General features: G+C 43.5%; 1 protein-coding gene across 1 annotated transcript in view; it reads right to left on the bottom strand.

Moving 5' to 3' along the window:
* LOC100895108 (uncharacterized) overlaps positions 1-19,640 on the bottom strand; it is a 43,579-nt gene that overhangs the window by 21,683 nt on the left and 2,256 nt on the right. The window contains exons 4-8 of the mRNA XM_078370881.1: positions 12,266-12,332; positions 11,263-11,339; positions 10,245-10,346; positions 8,824-8,914; positions 7,338-7,574 (exon numbers count right to left, since the gene is read on the bottom strand). Coding sequence (XP_078227007.1) covers positions 7,521-7,574; positions 8,824-8,914; positions 10,245-10,346; positions 11,263-11,339; positions 12,266-12,332 — 391 coding nt within the window. The 3' untranslated portion in view covers positions 7,338-7,520. The remainder of the gene's footprint in view (positions 1-7,337; positions 7,575-8,823; positions 8,915-10,244; positions 10,347-11,262; positions 11,340-12,265; positions 12,333-19,640) is intronic.

The raw sequence follows: 19,640 nt of genomic DNA, 5'->3' as shown, positions 1-19,640 counted from the left end.
ATACAGACAACTAAACATAATGTAATATTCTGGATGAGATATTGGAACAGAAATTAGATATAAGGCAAATACTAAGGAAATCTGAATAATGTATGGACTTTAGTTAATGATAACGTGTCAACATTGGTTCATTCATTGTGACAAATGTAGCACAGGAATGTAAGATGCTTGACAATGGGGAAACTGCCCGTAGGATATAGGGCAATTCTCTGTACTGTCTTTGCAATTTTTCTGTAAATCTAAAACTATTCTAAAATTAACAAATTTATTTAAAACTTTTAAGTGGCATACACTAAAATGTTAGCCGTGGTGAGATATGCAATTTTTATTATGTCTTCTAATATTATGTTGTTGGGTATTACTTACCAAGTGAAATAATAAAATGGATCAGTAAAGAAAAAATTACCTGATGTGCTTTAATATTTTCTCTAGTAGGGTGAGGTCACTGATGCCTGTAATCCCAGCACTTTGAGAGGCCCAGGCGGGAGGATCACTTGAGGTTGAGAATTCAAGACCAGCCTGGCCAACATGGTGAAATCTCGTCACAACTAAAAATACAAAAAATTACCCATGTGTAGTGGCAGGCCCCTGTAATCCCAATTGCCTGTCTTATTAAGAAAAGCAGTATTTTGATAATTTATGGTTTCCCTGATTAGCCCCCTTCTCGGGAGGCTAAGGCAGGAGAATCGCTTGAACCCAGGAGGCAGAGGTTGCAGTGAGCTGAAATGGCACCACTGCACTCCAGCCTGGGTGACAGAGAGAGACTCTACCTCAAGAAAAAAAAAAAGCCAGGTGCGGTGGCTCACACCTGTAATCCTAGCAGTTTGGGAGGCTGACAGGCAATTCACCTGAGGTCAGGAGTTTGGGACCAGCCTGGCCAACATGGTGAATCTCTGTCTCTAAATACAAAAATTAGCTGAACGTGGTGGCCAGCACCTGTGATTGTAGCTACTTGGGAGGCTGAGGCAGGACAATCACTTGAACCCAGGAGGCAGAGGTTGCAGTGAGCCAAGATCTTGCCATTGCACTCCAGCCTGGGCAAAAAGAGCAAACTTCCATCTCAAAAAAAGTCAACTGAAATTCAAATTCCTAATTTCCTAATCAAGGAAACTATAAATTGTCAAAACACAGATTTTTTTAATAAAGACAGGCTATTGTAAATTGTTTTCAGAATTGCAGTATCATAAAACACTGCTACCTCATGATGATCCATGGTATAGCAGGTAATCCTGCTCAGATTCTTTTCTTTTCTTTTTTTTTTTTTTTTTAACTTTTTCTGGCTGGGCACAGAGGCTCACGCCTGTAATCCCAGCACTTTGGGAGGCCAAGGCGGGTGGATTACGAGGTCAAGAGATCAAGACCATCCTGGTCAACAAGGTGAAACCCTGTCTCTACTAAAAATACAAAAATTAGCTGGGCATGGTGGTGCGCGCCTGTAGTCCCAGCTGCTTGGGAGACTGAGGCAGGAGATTTGCTTGAACCCAGAAGGCGGAAGTTGCAGTGAGCTGAAATCGTGCCATTGCACTCCAGCCTGGGTAACAACAGTGAAACTCCGCCTCAAAAATAAAAAAACTTTTTCTAAAAGATTTGTCTTATACTGATATCTTCTAACTAATAATTCTGACCAAATGTAACAAATGTATTTAGCCTGAACCAACATCAATTTAAAACAACAACAACAAAAAAAAAAAAAAAAAAACACCAATAACTGGCTACTCTACAGAATTGACTGCAAAGGAAATGAGAATTCTCACCCAGGTAAAGCATTGCATGAGTATATGGAGGTTTATTCTTAGAATTATAACTGTATGAAACATGTTTTGAATTTGAACATGAGCTTAGAGGCAGGAGAATCACTTGAACTCAGGCAGCAGAGGTTGCAGTGAGCTGAGATCACACCACTGCACTCCAGCCTGGGGAAAGAGCAAGACTCCATTTCAAAAAAAAAAACTTATTGAACCATGAATGTTCTGGTCCTTCCCGACACTGACTGTCAGGTCCACACACTTGGCATTGAGGCTGGAGGAGGAATTGAAGCATGAGATGGGAAGCTGGACTGGCTAAGGAATGACGCTTCACCCTGCAATTCTGGTTTGGTGTCCATTCACAAATGGAGAGATGGGGGACAGCTAACTTCAAATACTGGAAGGGTTAACATGTGGGAGGAAAAAGTAAGTCTTCTCTATGGCCCTATACAAGTCAGAAATACTTCCAATTCCAAGTGGAAATGAAAATCAAAGGACTAAGCCAAAAGAGGAATTTTCTGACCCTTGTCATTGAAGAGACTGGGAATAGATATCTGCGTGGCTTTCTCCAGATGGTCCAATGCTCACTTCTGGAAACAACATCAGTCCCTCCCAGCTCTGCATTCTTCCTTGTTCCTTCTCAGAAAGGCTGTCCTTGTGCAGCGAAGCTGGCCCCCAGCCACTGGGCCTTCATGGTACTGCTAAGTATTCCTAGCAGAAGGGGAGTTTGTCTTTCCCAGTAGCTTAGAATCATGTTACCATCTATGAAAGCCACGCTGAGACTCTGAGTGGCTCACATGCCCATTTCTGAAGCTGAACCACATGACCAAGTGGGTCAGAGGTATCTGCCCAAAGAAAACTGGAGGTAGGGCCAGGCACAGTGGCTCATGCCTATAATCCCCGCACTATGGAGGCCAAGAGGCAGGCAGGTCATTTGAGGTCAGGAGTTTGAGATCAGTCTGGCCAATATGGTAAGACTCTATCTCTACTCAAACTTCAAAAATTAGCTGGGTGGGGCAGGCTGGGTGCAGTGGCTCACACCTGTAGTATCAGCACTTTGAGATCGAGAGCAAGACCAGCCTGACCAACATGGAAAAACCCTGTCTCTACTAAAAATACAAAATTAGCCAGGCATGGTGGAGCATGCCTGTAATCCCAATTACTCAGGAGGCTGAGGCAAGAGAATCACTTGAACCTGGGAGGTGGAGGTTGCAGTGAGCCAAGATTGCTCCATTGCACTCCAGCCTGGGCAACAAGAGTGAAACTCTGTCTCAAAGAAAAAAATAAAATAGCCAATGGTGGTGTGCACCTGTAATACCAGCTACTTGGGATACTCAGGCAGGAGAATCATTTGAACCAGGGAGATGGTGGCTGCAGTGGGCCAAGATTGCCCCCTGCACTCCAGCCTGAGTGATTGAGTGAGACTCCATCTCAAAAAAAAAAAAAAAAAAGGCCAGGCTTGGTAGCTCACACCTGTAACCCCAGCAGTTTGGGAGGCCGAGGTGGGCAGATTACCTGAGGTCATGAGTTCAAGACCAGCATGACCAACATGGAGAAACCCCATCTCTACTAAAAACACAAAAAATTAGCTGGACATGGTGGCACATGCCTATAATCCCAGCTACTCGGGAGGCTGAGGCAGGAGAATCACTTGAACCCAGGAGGCAGAGGTTGCCGTGAGCCAAGATCATGCCATTGCACTCCAGCCTGGGCAACAAGAGCAAAACTCCATCTCAAAAAATAAATAAATAAATGATAGTAAGATAAAATTTTATATTTCACATAAATGAATGACTCATAAGTCTGCCTGAAAATATTTGAGGCTTTATAAAAATCACTGCTGTATATAAATGTTTACTTATTTTTTTTCAGCTGAGAGATAATGAAGCAATTCTTCTCACAGATAAGGTAACTGTAGTACAATTTAAGCAGTTCTATTGCGGTAAGATGTAAAAAAATAAAGAAGTCTAGGCTTTAAACCTTTTTAGCTCCAAGACCGGCAACTCTAATCAGGTGTTTTAATATAGGATCATGTTAGGATGGGCTGTGAGCATACTTTCAGAGTCAACTTTTAAATTAAACTACAGGCCGGGTATAGTGGCTCATGCCTGTAATCCCAGAGTTTTGGGAGGCCAAGGTGGGAGGGCTGCTTGAGCCCAGGAGTCAAGATCAGCTTGGGCAACATAGCAAGACCCTGTCTCTATAAAAATAAATTTTTTTTAATTAGCTGGGTGTGGTGATGTGCGCCTGTAGTCTCATCTACTCAGAAGGCTGAGGCAGGAGGATCACTTGAGCCCAGGAGGTCGAGGCTGCAGTGAGCCATGACTGCACCACTGCATTCCAGCCTGGGTGACAGAGCTGAGATCATGCCACTGCACTCTAGCCTGGCCACAGAGCAAGACTGTGCCTCAAAAAAGAAGAAAAAAAGCAGTTTTAGGTTAATGAAAATACTAATCAGAAAGTAGAGTTCCCATATGCCCGTTTATCTCCCCCTCCCGAATTTTCCCTATTATCAAAACCTTGCATTCATGTGGATCATTCATTACAACTGATAAGCCAGTGTTGATACATTGTTATTAACTAAAGTTCACAGTTTATATTAGGGTTCACTCTTTGTTTTGTACACTACGGGTTTTGAAAAAATACGTAAGGACATATATACACCATTATAGCAGTGGCTTACGCCTGTAATCCCAGCACTTTGGGAGGCCAAGGCGGGTGGATCACGAGGTCAAGAGATCGAGACCATCCTGGTCAACATGGTGAAACCCCGTCTCCACTAAAAAAAAAATACAAAAAATTAGCTGGGCATGGTAGCGCGTGCCTGTAATCCCAGCTACTCGGGAGGCTGAGGCAGGAGAATTGCCTGATCCCAGGAGGCGGAGGTAGCGGTAGCCGAGGTTGCACCATTGCACTCCAGCCTGGGTAACAAGAGCGAAACTCCGTCTCAAAAAAAAAAAAAAAAAAGAATCCTTTCACTCCCTCAAAATACTGTCCTCTCCCTATTCATCCTTCCCTATCTTGCCCTGAACCCTGAACCTCTGGCCACCACTGACCTCATTACTGTCTCCACAGTTCTTTTTCCAGAATCACCTGGGGTCAGGAGTTCAAGCCCAGACTGGCCAACATTGTGAAACCCCATCACTACTAATACAAAAACATTAGGTGGGTGTGGTGGCGCCTACCTGTAAACCTAGCTACTCGGGAGGCTGATAGAGGAGAATCACTTGAACCCAGGAGGTGGAAGTTGCAGTGAGCCAAGATCGCGCTATTACACTACAGCCTGGGCAATGAGCAAAACTCCGTCTGCAAAAATAAAAAAAAAAAAATAAAAGAAACTGCCAAACTGTCCTCCAAAGTGTCTGTACCATTTTGTATTTCCTGCAACAAAGAATGAGAGATCCTGCTGCTCCACATCCACACCAGTGTTTGGTGGCACCAGTGTTTTGGATTTTGGTCATTATTTAGGTGTGTGGTGGCATCTCACTGCTATTATATGCACTCTAATGACATGATATTGAGCACCTTTTCATCTGCATTGCCACCTGTCTGTCTTCTTTGGTGAAGTATCTGTTCAGATCTTTTGCCCACCTTTAAATTGGGTTAGTTCTGACTATTGAGGTTTTTTTTCTTTCTTTCTTTCTTTTTGAGACAGAGCCTCACTCTGTTGCCAAGTGCCAGGCTGGAGTGCAGTGGCACGATCTCGTGGTGCAACCTCCGCCTCCCGGGTTCAAGCAATTCTCCTGCCTCAGCCTCCCGAGTAGCTGGGACTACAGGCGCACACCACCATGAGTGACATTTGTCCCTGTCCTTGTCTATGAATTCCTCATAGGCAACTGACAAAAGTTCATGTCAGCTGACTCAGGAATCAACTGACAAGGCTCAGTTTAACTATTGGTTCCTTTGTGCAGCTTCCCTTGACTCCCTAAACAGAAATGCCCACTCACCTCCTTGGTGCCCCCACAGTAATATGGATCCACCTTCATTACACTTATTTCTATATTGCCTTTGTTTAGATGTCCGCCTCTTCCACTATACTCCAGAAAGGCAAGCACCATAGCTTGTTCCTTGCACTGCTAGGACCCAGCACAACCCTTAAGACAGTAAATTCTCAGGGATCTTTGCAGAGAAGTGAGGACGAGGGGACTTAGCAAGGGCTATGAAGACCTTCTGCCTCCATCAGTGGGCAGCCTTAGAATTTTCTAGGCTGACGGCTGGGAACCAAATAGTCACACAGGAATCTACCTGACACCTAAACTAATTCCCACCTTCAAGGAACCTTGTCATTCAGGATCCAGGTCCTCCTCTAGGACCAAAGGTGGCAAAATGTGTGCCCTTTGGAAACACTCCATGATACATGAAGAAAGGGCCAAAGTCATGATTCAAAATCTTAGCTGTGGAAGCCTGGGAGGATGTGGGTTTAGATGGTCTATGGCCTTCTGATGCCTCTACCACTGCAATACAAGTGCCCTAATTGTCCAGTGTCCTATAAAAAAGGATGGAAAACTAGAACACTTTCAAGGGCCTTATGCAAATACATAAAGTGCCTGAATTATACTCTAAACTCAATCAGTATCAGTTAGGGTAGATCAGTAGCAAATATCCTTACCTTTTTAAAGAAGGAATGAAAACTAAAGCACGGGGTATGAGATCTGAGTCAATTCCTCATGCTGAAACAAAAATAAAGTGAACCAAAAATACACCAGTATTCAGTTAATGTGTCCAACGTGGAGACCAAACTACTAGGTGTTTCAAGCTCTAGGTGGGTCTTCTAATTAACAACAACCAAAAAAAACACCGGCTTTTTTGTTTGTTTGTTTGTTTCACAGTCCTAATCTTAGAAATCCTCAGTGGCCAGATACGGTGGCTCATGCTCATTACCCCAGCACTCTGGGAGGCCAAGGAGAGAGGATCGCTTGAGGGAAGGGGTTACCAGTCTGGACAACACAGCAGGACGCTATCTCTACAAAAAAATAAATAAGCCAGGCATGCTGACATGTGGTACCAGCTACTCAGGAGGCTGAGGTGGGATGATTGAACCCAAGAGTTTGAGGCCACAATGAGATATGATTGCACCACTACCCTCTAGCCTAGGAGACAGAGAAAGACTGTCTCCTAAAAAAAAAAAAATCCTCAGAGATCATTTTTGAAAGAAGCTTCAATGCAATGTACAATCAAGTATCTTTCCTCAGTCCTTAAATTACTCAAAATAGGTAATTCCTAAATATTAACAAAATACTTTCATGTTTCTATATCTTGCTAGCAACATGTCATTCTATGAACTAGATAGCTCTGGCAATGACACCATAGGAAATATTACTTATAGTAAAATATATTTTCATTGATATTTCATTTAACATAATTTCAAAGTCAGTCTATGCTTTAAGATGAGCAAAAGAACAGGTATTCTAAATCTCATAAGAGAGTTTTTCACACCGTTCCTCTGAGCAGGGAATGGGGTTTCAGGGTTCTCAATGACAACACCTAACATTTTACCATGGAGATTTACCTGTAAATACAGAAAGAAGAGTAACATCAATATACAATAATCTATCTCTATGAGGGTCTCAATAAACTGTGGTACATACTCACCACCTCTGTAGGGTTGTAATCATAACGACTGATTTTCCACTCCTCTGCCAAATTTGGTGTCTTTTTTTTTTTTAAGCAAAATGTCAGAAATGCAAAAAATCTGCCCTTATTTCTCTTAATACACTGAAAATAGTGGAAGATTCAGATTTGAATTCTTCATGAGTCCAGCTTGGAGCACGACTTCTACTCATTGTATGCCATCAACATACGAACTCCAACTTTGGCGACCATCAGAAACTATTCAAAAGAAACAGACAGAAAACGTCAGGTAAAGGACAGAACAGGCAACTATGCTTTTAAGGAACTAAACTCTGCAGGTTCATCACAACTGCGTGGGGGAGGAGGTACTAAGGCGGGAGTGGTCACGGGTAAAATTTCCATCCCTGGAGGAACCAGAGAAAAGCAGGCCAAGGAACAGTATCACTCTAAGGTATTAAAATAGCACACATGAGCTGGATCCTAATGAAACTGCCAATAATTTGAAGAAACGGAGGCAAGAGAGAGCAAGGCCTCCCCGCCACACAGAGCTAATTAATGGTAGAACCTAAAGCCTTTCGGTTTACTGCTCTTGATCTAGCTCCACACTGACTCTGTTGCTTCAGGTATAAAACATTATACTGGCAGCATCATGATCATGATCAAAGTAGAGGTATGCAATCTTTCTCCAAAATAGGATTTTTAAAATTCCCCTGCCTTTAAGTCGTCTTTATCATACTTAACAACTGAATTTTTTTTTTTTTTTTGAGATGGAGTCTCACTCTGTTGCCCAGGCTGGAGTGCAAGGACTCCACAATTTCAGCTCACTGCAACCTCCGCCTCCCTGGTTCAAGTGACTCTCCTTCCTCAGCCTCCTGAGTAGCTGTGATTACAGGCATGCACCACCACACCCAGCTAATTTTTTATTTTTCATAGAGACAGGGGTTTCACCTTGTTGGCCAGGCTGGTCTCGAACTCCTGACTTCAAGTGATCCACCCACCTTGGCCTCCCAAAGTGCTGGGATTACAGGTGTAAGTCACTATGCCTGGCCTACAACTGAATTTTTTAAAAATCACAATTTGGTTTAGGTTTTATAATCAAAACTAGAAAACAGGATTCAATCAAAATTCCCTTTCAGCAAAATTTTCTATAAAAGTCACCTATACATCTAAGAAATAAGGGACCCCCACACACATCCACCTCAAGTCACACAAAAGGCTGCAGTCGTGGCTTTGCACTAAAACTTCGGCCACCATGGGGAGGAGCTAGGATGGACCAGAGAACAAACACGAGAACAAAGCCATTTCCACAGTGAATGGATATACTCATGCCATTTTGACATTAAACCAACTATTGCTTTTAAAGCATTTTCTACTAGCGTATAAATCAAATGTCAGTTGATGCATCGCATCCGATATCCTAAAACAAGTAAAGTTTTGAATGCACAAAGTATCCTGGGCAATATACTGAACTCCACATGGTAAAGAAGAGTAATAGAATGGAAAGTACCTGGCACCTGCGATTAAACCTACAGGCATGACTTTTCCATAGTAGTAGGATCTCAATGCCATAACACCAGCCAAGGTACCAGATGTAGCGGCTGAAAAAGATACAAAGAAGGAAGAAAACTCATTACATCTTCTACGCAGGGGAATCAGAAGTGGGCCAAGCCCCACTTATCTCTCAAGGCTCACGCCTCATCCTATGCTCATTCCTCTTGCCCCTGGTAGGGGGAGATTACTGGCTGCTCAAATCCTATGGATCCAATTACCAATATTGGTCAAATAGGGCCCTTCAAAGCCTGGGCCCTGTCTGCCCGTCCGGTCTCATCTGTTTCTCATCACTCATCTTCTGCAAAACCTATACTTCAGCCATCAATGTGTTAGTTTTCTCCAAAATGCTGCTGTTTTTCATGCCATGCAGACACTATTTCCTCTACCCTGCACATAATTCCCACTGGCCATCTGTCAAAGCACCTACTACATGTCAAGCACTGTATTAGGTACTGGAGAATACAAAGGTAATCGAAACTGTCTTTGCCCTTTTACAATGCTTCAGATCTGATGGGACAGACTTTAAAGAAACACTCAAAGAAAAAGAAGGTACAATTTGTGCTTCAGGTATAATTGATGCTACACAAAAAAGTATAACAGGGGGATCAACCTACTCAGGGAGATCATGCAAGGCTTAGCCAAGGAAGGGAAGATTGGCTGGGATCTGAAATTACAGCAGGAGTCAATGAGCTGAAGGATGGGAAGGCCCGTTCCAGGGAGAGGGGACAGTATGTATATGCAGAGGCCCCGGAATGAGAGGGAGCACAGCACATTCACCCTAAAAGGCCAATGTGGCACAGAAGTCAAGATGCAGCTTGTGAGGAGGAGGTGCCTGAGGACATGGAGCCTTGAAGGCAATACTAGGGATTGGGTTTTCATTCTAAGAGCAATGAGAAGTTATTAAAGAATACTAAGCAGATGGACACATTAACAGAATTGCATTTCTTTTTTTTTTTTTTTTTTTGAGACAGAGTCTCACTCTACCATACAGGCTGGAGTGCAGTGACATGATCTTGGCTCACTACAACCTCTACCTCCTGGGATCAAGCAATTCTTGTCTCAGCCTCCTGAGTGGCTGGCACTACAGGTGCCTGCCACTATACCCAGCTAATTTCTTTTTCCCTTTTTTTTTTTACAAGTTTAATGCAAATTATACCAGGTAAATATATTCATGAAGTATGGAAATCTTTCCATATTCTGTATATAAATTATAAACAGAAACCAGCACGATTCCCGCCACCCTACCCCTATTTTAAAGCAGTGTAACTGTCCTAAGTTAAGTATGATGAACTCCCCGCATCCCATCAAACCAGGGCCTTTTGGAAAAGACTAATCAGGATACACAGCTGCCCTAAGGACATACAAAAGCAGACATACCTAGGAAAAGCCAAACGTTCTTTGGATCCTGAGACAGCTGGTAAGAACCCAGCCCAGCTAGGCTGCTGAAGAACAGCTCCACAACCAAGGATGGCACTCTGCCTAGAGGGAAGCGAACACAGCTTCATTTTAACATGAGGCACTTACTTCACTAACAGAATCCACCAGACACCCCTCCCTACCAAGAAAGACAGCAAAGAGAACTCTCAGCTCATAACCAAGGTAGAAACAAGCAGGAGGATGTTTCAGGGACTTTTCTATCTTATCAGGGAAGCCAGGGTCTTCCCACCCCATCTTTTTCTTCTCTAATAAGCAGGGCACTTCCATCTAAGGAAAGGAAAGAAGGCCATCTTCCCTCCTTACATCGAACTGTGGCTAGGCCTTCTTTCTAGTCAGGCCTGATCAACCATGATCAGGCAGGTTATACAGGCAGGACCTCCAGCAAATCACAAAAGGAGAGGGGGGAAACAGTCAGTCAGTTAAAAAATAAAATAAAAAATCTTGAGAATAAGAATTCTGGAGCAGGGGTTGGGGTGGGAATGTAGTCAAGGACAAGGGGGCAGAAACAAGTACAGCCACTGACACACCCCTGCCTGGCCTAACGAGGAGACTTCAAAACACAAGTCTGTGAAGACCAGAGGTTTCCTCCTACTTGAGGCCAGAGATGGCCCTTGGGGGCCATGGTTGATGCATGGCAATCAACAGTAACAATCTACAACCACCCCTGTCTATCTTTAGATAAAGAGGCAAAAACAAGGAATTCCACAAGAAGGCTGGCTTGGCTTTGCCAGACAACCAAAAGGCAAGTATAGGAGCTGCAAGACTGACAAGGAAGCCTGCACTCCAGCTTGGGGACCTACAGCAAACCTGACTCAAAGGAGATGGCTCCTCAGACAAGTGCCTGTTTGCAACAACAACAAAAAAGCAAAAAAAAGGACGTGGCTCTTCAGGGAGCCTGAGCACTCAGTTTTCACTCTAACAGCGTGAAGATGTTGAGAGGCTAACGACAAAAGCATACCTGTTTTTACATAGCCAAAGATCCCCCGGGAAGCAACCAGTGCTGTGTAGCCATAGCCCAACCAAAGCAAAGGCACTCTGAAAACACCAGGGGGAGAAGTCAGTGCCAACCAGGCTTTGGAAACAAACCATACTGTCATAGGATGGAACTACAAGGTAATCATTCCTGCCAGGTGGGGTGGCTCATGCCTGTAATCCCAGCACTTTGGGAAGCCGAGGCAGGTGGATCATGAGGTCAGGAGATAGAGATCATCCTGGCCAACATGGTGAAACCCCATCTCTACTAAAAATACAAAAATTAGGCTGGGCGCGGTGGCTCAAGCCTGTAATCCCAGCACTTTGGGAGGCCGAGGCGGGTGGATCACGGGGTCAAGAGATCGAGACCATCCTGGTCAACATGGTGAAACCCCGTCTCTACTAAAAATACAAAAAATTAGCTGGGCATGGTGGCACATGCCTGTAATCCCAGCTACTCAGGAGGCTGAGGCAGGAGAATTGCTTGAACCCAGGAGGCAGAGGTTGCGGTGAGCCGAGATCACGCCATTGCACTCCAGCCTGGGTAACAAGAGCAAAACTCCCTCTCAAAAAAAAAAAAAATACAAAAATTAGTCAGGCGTGGTGGCGCACACCTGTATTCCCAGCTACTTAGGAGGCTGAGGCAGGAGAATCACTTGAACCTGGGAGGTGGAGGTTGCAGTGAGCCAAGATTGTGCCACTGCACTCCAGTGTGGTAACAGAGCGAGACTCCATCTCATAAAAAGAAAAGGTAATCATTCCTGACATGTCTTATCACTGAAAATAAGGCCCACAGAGGTTGAATGACTTTCTGAAAGTCACACAACTCAGCAAAACCAGAGCTGGGACTCAAATCCAACACAGGTCCAGTGATCCTCCCGTCGCCCATGCTGCCCCAGGCAGTCTACTTTTAGGGTTTTCAGCTGAGGAAAGGAACTCTGGTTTCCAGAAGCTCCTGGCTACTCCATTGACATTTACTGTCCACTCACATTGGGATGAAGCCCTTCTCCATTCTTCTGTTTTCTGTCCAGACAGGAGACTACCCCAGGCCTGCACCTGCAGGAAACAGGCTGGATCAGAGGCGGTTAAAAGCACAGCTCTCCAGCAGTCAGAAAGAAGTGTGTCCAACCTGCAAGCTACGCAACCTAAGTCTCAGCATCCTTCACTGTACCATGGGGATAACACTGCTACCAATTTCCTGAGGCTGTTGTGAGCATTCGGGGTGGGGGGGGGGGTCACAGGTAAAGGTGCTTAGCACATAGTAAACGCTGAACAGATGCCGACCATTGTCATCAAAACCTCAATTCTAATCACAGCAAACTGAGCAGGACCCACTGACCAGCTCTACAATCAGGTAACGTGTTAGCCATTTCATCAGCTAACCATACCATCACTAAATCGGAAAGCAAGTACACCCATGCCCTTAATCCAACTACTTTAACGTCTCTTTTTGGGGGAGGTAGGGGTGTTGCTTTTTGTCCCTGCCAAAACACCCAATTTCAATACTCAACTTTTTTAGAAACTTCTGCATCCAACTCACAGGTTTTTTTGGTGGGGGAGGGGGATGGAGTCTCGCTATGTCGCCCAGGCTTGAGCGCAGTGACACGGTCTCGGCTCACTGCAACCATTGCTTCCCTGGTTCAAGCAATTATCCTGCCTCAGCCTCCTGAGTAGCTGGGATTAGAGGAATGCGCCACCACGCCCGGCTAATTTTTGTTTATTTTATTTTATTTTTTGAGACGGAGTTTCGCTCTTGTTACCCAGGCTGGAGTGCAATGGCGCGATCTCGGCTCACCGCAACCTCCGCCTCCTGGGTTCAGGCAATTCTCCTGCCTCAGCCTCCTGAGTAGCTGGGATTACAGGCACACGCCACCATGCCTAGCTAATTTTTTGTATTTTTAGTAGAGACGAGGTTTCACCATGTTGACCAGGGTGGTCTCGATCTCTTGACCTCGTGATCCACCCGCCTCGCCTCCCAAAGTGCTGGGATTACAGGTTTGAGCCACCGCGCCCGGCCCAATTTTTGTATATTAGTAGAGACAGGGTTTCACCATCTAGGCTGGTCTTGAACTCTTCACCTCGTTACGCCCGCTTCGGCCTCCCAAAGAGCTGGGATTACAGGTGTGAGCAACAGCGCCCAGCCCCTACTCACAGATACAGTTAGCAGGACGGATAAAATATAGGGTGGATAAGGGAAGGGTAAAATATAAGGAAACCCTAGTCATAGTCACATCTGACGCTGCGCCCTTGGAAAAACAGAGCTCTTGTGTTAATTAACAAAAGACGTTGTGTGCGGTCTCCTGTATCAGTGTGGATCCAGCAGCTCTCCAAGAAGTCACATTTGCATGGGGGTTGAGTTGACGGTTCTTATTGTGATATGTAAGCCCCCGAGACCAAACCGGAGGGCTGATTTAGGGTTTTCTGTTTGTCTTTTGGGTTTTTATTTCACTTTCTTTTGGTACCCTTTCTCCATTTACAGCCAAATCAGTTTCATGATGTTCAAAACTTTTGCTGATGTCAAATGGAGAAAATGAACAGAAAAAGATTCTTACAAAGTTATAAAATTTAAAACTGAAAAAATAAAAAGAAAAACAGAGCTCTTATTTTCTTACAGAAAACTATCTTGTATCTAGTGAGCCTAACAAGATGGAAAGCAACACACACCCCGTTTATTTTGTTTAAAGAATCAGGCCGGGCAAGGCTAAAGTGGGAGCCTGGTTTGAGCTCTGGAGGCAGAGGCTGAAATAAGACATATTCTGCGCTCCAACCTGGGCGACAGAGCGAGACCCTCCCTCAAAAAAAAAAAAAAAACAATGAATTAAATTTCCATAAAACGAGGAAGGGCAGGGGGCTTGGGATCTCGCCCACAGTTCTTAACCGGAGGCCGCAATGAGTTAGTGAGGCTTTTAAAGAGATGGAATAATGAGATTATTCCCCAAGAGTCCGCACCGATCTTCCGAAGGCATGCACGGTCCACACCGGCACAGAAGCAGCGGGGCAGGGTAGCCAGGCCTAGCCAGAAACGCGGCAGCTTGCGCTCTGCCTCCCGGGGGCGCGACAGGGCGGGGAGAGGGGCAGAGCGTTGTGGCGCGTGCGCAGTGTACCGAGAGAGGGACCGGCAGGGAATAGGGACGGCGGCAGCGGACCTAGAGCCGCTGAGCAGCTACAGCAAGCGCCTTGCATCCCGGGGGCGGGGAGTAGGGCGGGGCATCGCGGCGCGCCAGGAAGTCACGGGAACGGGTCGGGGAATCTCTGCTTCCTCTGTCCCCAGGCTCACCGCGTGCAGGGCCGACCAGCACCAGTCCCCAGGTTCTATCCTGAGTGGCCAAAAGCCAGAAACACAGAGTTGGAATTGGGTCTTGCACAAGCTGGATCACGTGAGCTGCGCCAGGCCGGAGGTGGAGACCACAGCTGCGGGAGGAGAGCTTCTGAGGCTGGATTCTGAAGAATCCCATTAATAGAGGGATAAGTTACAGGGTATAAGACCAGATACTAGCCGTCAGGGAGGGTTGTCACTCAAGCCCGATCTCGTTTGTTTACACCAGAAAGGGCCTGCCTTCTACCTGCAAGAAAGCGTGGCAGCTGCAGAATAATGTGGCTCACTGCCAAATATCCGTTTGTTTTAGGGAGTGAGGCTACTTGAGAATGATCTTAAAGGGGGAGAGAGAGCAAGTTAAATCTGATCTCCACCCAGCTCTGTGGATCCCAAATGTCCACAGCGTGACGTTATCTCCATTCCCACCTCCGAGCAGCTCCTCTTCTGTTTCCTGCACCACCATTCGCTCGGTTGGTCTACTCTAAAATTTGCTGTCATCGTTGACTTCTCCCTCTCCTTCATCCCGTGCAAGTAACAATATAGACAAATCTGATCAATAGCATCATCAGGGAATAAAGCAAATTGTAGCGCATATTCTTAAAGAAAAACGTTCCACTTGCCGCAGCACCAACCTTCCAGATAGCAAAATTGAAGCCCGTGTTTATCACAGCTGATTCTAACCAGCCAAAGCTGATAATCACTAAGAACTTGCGGCAACTGCAGTATGCCAGACCTTCACTTTAATTGAGGACTTTCCTGAACAATTAATGAGGAGACTTGTCTTAACCGGCAGAGAATGGCTTTAGAAACTCATTCTTCCCTATGTAGGCGCAAGCCTCAAACCTTAATTAGGGTCATCCATCATGATTCTGGCACCCTCTCCCCTACCTTATACTTGAAGAAATTCCAGCTCAGAGAATTGTATTACCTACAGCCCTCTTCACTGGTAGAGCTATTATGTAACGTAAGGTCTGAAATACAAAAAGTAGCCAGGCGTAGTGGCGCACTCCTGTAATCCAGGTACTCAGGAGGCTGGGGCAGGAGAATCGCTTGAACTCGGGAGGCGGAGGTTGCAGTGAGCCAAGATCGTGCCATTGCACTCCAGCTTGGGCAACAAGAGCGAAGGTACATCTCAAAAAAAAAGAAAAGAAAAAGAATCCAGAAGTAAACTATATTTATGTCAACTGGTTGAACTCCTTCACACTAATATTAATGCAAGATAGATAGAACATAAGAACATAGACATATATGCCACAGCTGAAACTACAAAACTCATTAAAGAAAATATAAACATAAAACTTGATTACCTGGGATTAGGCAAAGCCTTCTTAGATATAAAACCAAAAGCACCAGCAACAAAAGAAAAAACAAACTGGACTTCATCAAAATTAAAGACTTGTGCTTTAAATGGATACCAACCAAATAGTGAAAAGACAACTCACAGAAGGGGAGAAATATTTGCAAATCACATACCTGATCATGGATTTGTATCAATAATATACAGAGAACTCTTACAAGTCAATAGCAAAACAACAAATAACACAATTTAAAAATGGGCAATATATCTGAATAAACATTTCTTCAAAAAAGATAAAGCAAATGATAAGAGGCTAATAATCATTAGCCATCAGAAAATGCAAATCAAAACCACACTGAGCTACTACTTCCTATCCACTGGAATGGCCATAATAGAAACAAAAACCAAGTGTCAGCAAAGATGTGGCAAAATTGGAACACTCATACACTGGTGATGGGAACATAAAGGGTGTGACCGCTTTAGGGTCCCTCAAAAGTATAGCAGTCCCTCAAAAGGTTGAACATACGAGTAACCACCTGATTGGACAGAATTTTACTTCTAGGTATATATGTACCCAAGAAAAATGGAAACATATGTTCATGTAAAAACTTATGGTCAAAGCAACATTATTCATATTAGTCAAGAGGAAACAAATATGCATCCGCTATTGAATGGATAAACAAATTGTGTCATATCCATACAATGAAATATTATTTGACAATAAAAAGAAATACTAATACATGTAACAATGTGGATGAGATGAGGTGGCTAACACCTGTAATCCCAGGAATTTGGGAGGCCGAGGCAGGCAGATCACCAGCCTGGCCAACATGGCAAAACCCTGTCTCTACTAAAAAGAGAAAAATTATGGTCAGGCACAGTGGCTTACGCCTGTAATCCCAGCACTTTGGGAGGCTGAGGCAGGCAGATCATTGCATGAGAATGAGAAACTAATGCTCAGTTTAGGCATATGAGTTGTTCAGAAACATGGTCTGATCAAAGTTATGTCAGCCTTCATAGTAATCTGGCTGATAAACAACTAATACTTGAAAGATGGTACTGATATGGACTATTTCACCTGAAGATTGTTTACTTGATAACATTTTTTTAAGTTCTGCAAGGTGGTTTAACATCCAAAAATATATACAGTCAATCCTGGGTATTCATGAAGGACTGGGACCAGGACCCCTCACCAATATCAAAATCCGCAGATGCTCAAATCCCTGATATAAAATGGCATAATATTGACATATAACTTTTGTACATTCTGCCATATACTGTAAATAATCTCTAGATTACATATAGTACCTAATACAATGTAAATGATATATAAATAGTTGTTACACTGTATTTTTTATTTGTAGGACTTTTTAAAAATTGTTATATTGCTTTTTTTCCAAATATATTCCATTGGAGGTTGGTTGAATCAGTGGATATGGAACACACAAATACAGGAGAGCAACAATATCTAAATCTAGATTAATGTAAGTGTTGAAAAAAATATTTTATCTCCACCTAGGCAGGTCCTACCAGAGGGGAAACTAGACTCACTCAAAGATTGCTTTGATCAACCCACACACAGTTTGGTGACAGACAGAGTATCAGTATCTGTTGTATGTGTCACCAGCCCATGCTAGGGATGTCAATAGATGATGTAACCTTTCTAGGGAATCATGATATAATAATTGATAATAATATTGATCACATACAGATAGACTTGCTTGACACAGAGTTGCCACAGACCTTCAATTTTTTAAAAAAAATACAATATCTGTGGAAGTACTCTAAAGTGAAGCAGAATAAGGCAGATATGCCTGTAAAGATAAAGGGAGAATCTTAAAAGCTACCAGAGATGTACAAGTGCTTCTCAATAAATCCATACATCTGTGGCCAAAGGATTTTTGACAAGAGTGCCAAGTCCATTCCATGATGAAATAACAGTTTCTTTAATTTATGATGTGGGAGAAACAGATTTCCACATGCAAGACTAAAGTTGGGCTCTACTTCACACCACATGCAAAAAATAATTCACAACCTAACTATAAGAACTAAAATCATAGAAGTCTTAAAGGAAAACATAGGGTAAATCTTCATGATCTTGTGTTTGGCAATCGGGCTTCTTAGATATGATACTAAAAGCCCAGGAAGAAACAACAACAAAAAAATAGGTAAATTGGAGTTAATTTAAAAAGTGAAACTTTTCTATCAAAGGACATTTTAAATGTACAATTTAAAATGTATATTTAAATATGCCACTGAATTGTACATTTAAAATTTTCTCCCATTCTGAATGGACAGAATGAATGGGAGAAAATATTTGCAAATCCTGTATCTGATAGTATCCAGAATATATATATAGAAAACCTACAATTCAACAACAAATAAACAACCCAATTAAATTCTCAACAAAGGACTTGAATAGACATTTCTGCAAGGAGGTATATAAATGGCCAGGAAGCCCATGAGAAGGTGCTCAAAGTCATTAGTCATTAGGGAACTGCAAATCAAAAGCATGATGAGATGCCACTTCACACTTGCAAAGATGGCTATAATTTAGAGGAGGAAAAAGGAAAATAACAAATGTTTGTGAGAATGTGGGGAAATTAGAACCCGTGTACATTGTTGGTGGGACTGCGAAATGGTGTAGACACTGTGGAAATCAGTTTGGCTGTTCCTCAAAAAGCTAAACAGAGAGTGACCATAGAATTGTTGTAATACCAACAATTCCACTCTAAAGCATATAACCAAAAGTACTGAACACAGGGATTGACTGAAACAGATACTTGTACACCAATAATCATTGCAATATTATTCACAATAGTCAAACAACAGATGAGTGGATAAACAATGCCTGGTACACACACTTTTCTCTTTTTTGGTGGGGCACAAAGTCTTGTTCTTGTCACTCAGGTTGGAGTGCAATGGCAAGATCTCGGCTCACTGCAACTTCCACCTCCTGGGTTCAAGTGACTCTTCCACCTCAGCCTTCTGAGTAGCTGGGATTACAGGCGCCTGCCACCATGCCTGGCTAATTTTTGTATTTTTAGTAGACAGGGTTTCACCAAGTTGGCCAAGCAGTATACACATTTTTCTGTTATTTGGCCATGAAAAGGAATGAACTTTTGATACATGCTGCAACATGGATAAAACTCAGCAACAAGGTTTTTGAGGGAAATAAACTGAGTGAAAGGCCACATCTTGTAGGATTCCACTTATATGAAATACATGAAATAGACAAATTCATGGAGACAGAAAGTAGATTAGAAGCTACTGGGAGTGGAAGGAGGGGAGAAGGGGAATTTTTTATCCAATGAGCACAGTGTTTCTATTTGTTTTTGTTTTTGTTTGAGACAGGTCTTGCTCTGTCACCCAGGCTGGAGTGCAGTGGCACAATCTCAGCTCACTGAAGCCTCTGTCTCCTGGGTTCAAGCGATTCTCCTGTGTCAGTCTCCCGAGTAGCTGGGATTACAGGTGTATATCATCACACCTGGCTAATTTTTGTATCTTTAGTAAAGATGGGGTTTTGCCATGTTGGCCAGGCTGGTCTCAAACTCCTGACCTCAGGTTATCTGCTCACCTCAGCCTCCCAAAGTACTGGGATTACAGGCATGAGCCATCGTGCCCGATCCAAGTGTTTCCATTTAGGATGATGAAAACCTTTTGAAAATAAATATCTGTAATGGTTGCACAGCACTCTGAAGGTGATTAATGCCACTGAATTGTACATTTAAAATGGTGAAAATGGCAAATT

Source organism: Callithrix jacchus, chromosome 4 (genome assembly GCF_049354715.1).
Source record: "Callithrix jacchus isolate 240 chromosome 4, calJac240_pri, whole genome shotgun sequence".
In the NCBI taxonomy this organism is placed as follows: domain Eukaryota; kingdom Metazoa; phylum Chordata; class Mammalia; order Primates; family Cebidae; genus Callithrix; species Callithrix jacchus.
Note: the sequence above shows the minus strand (reverse complement) of the source record. Positions and strands in the feature narration are given on the sequence as shown.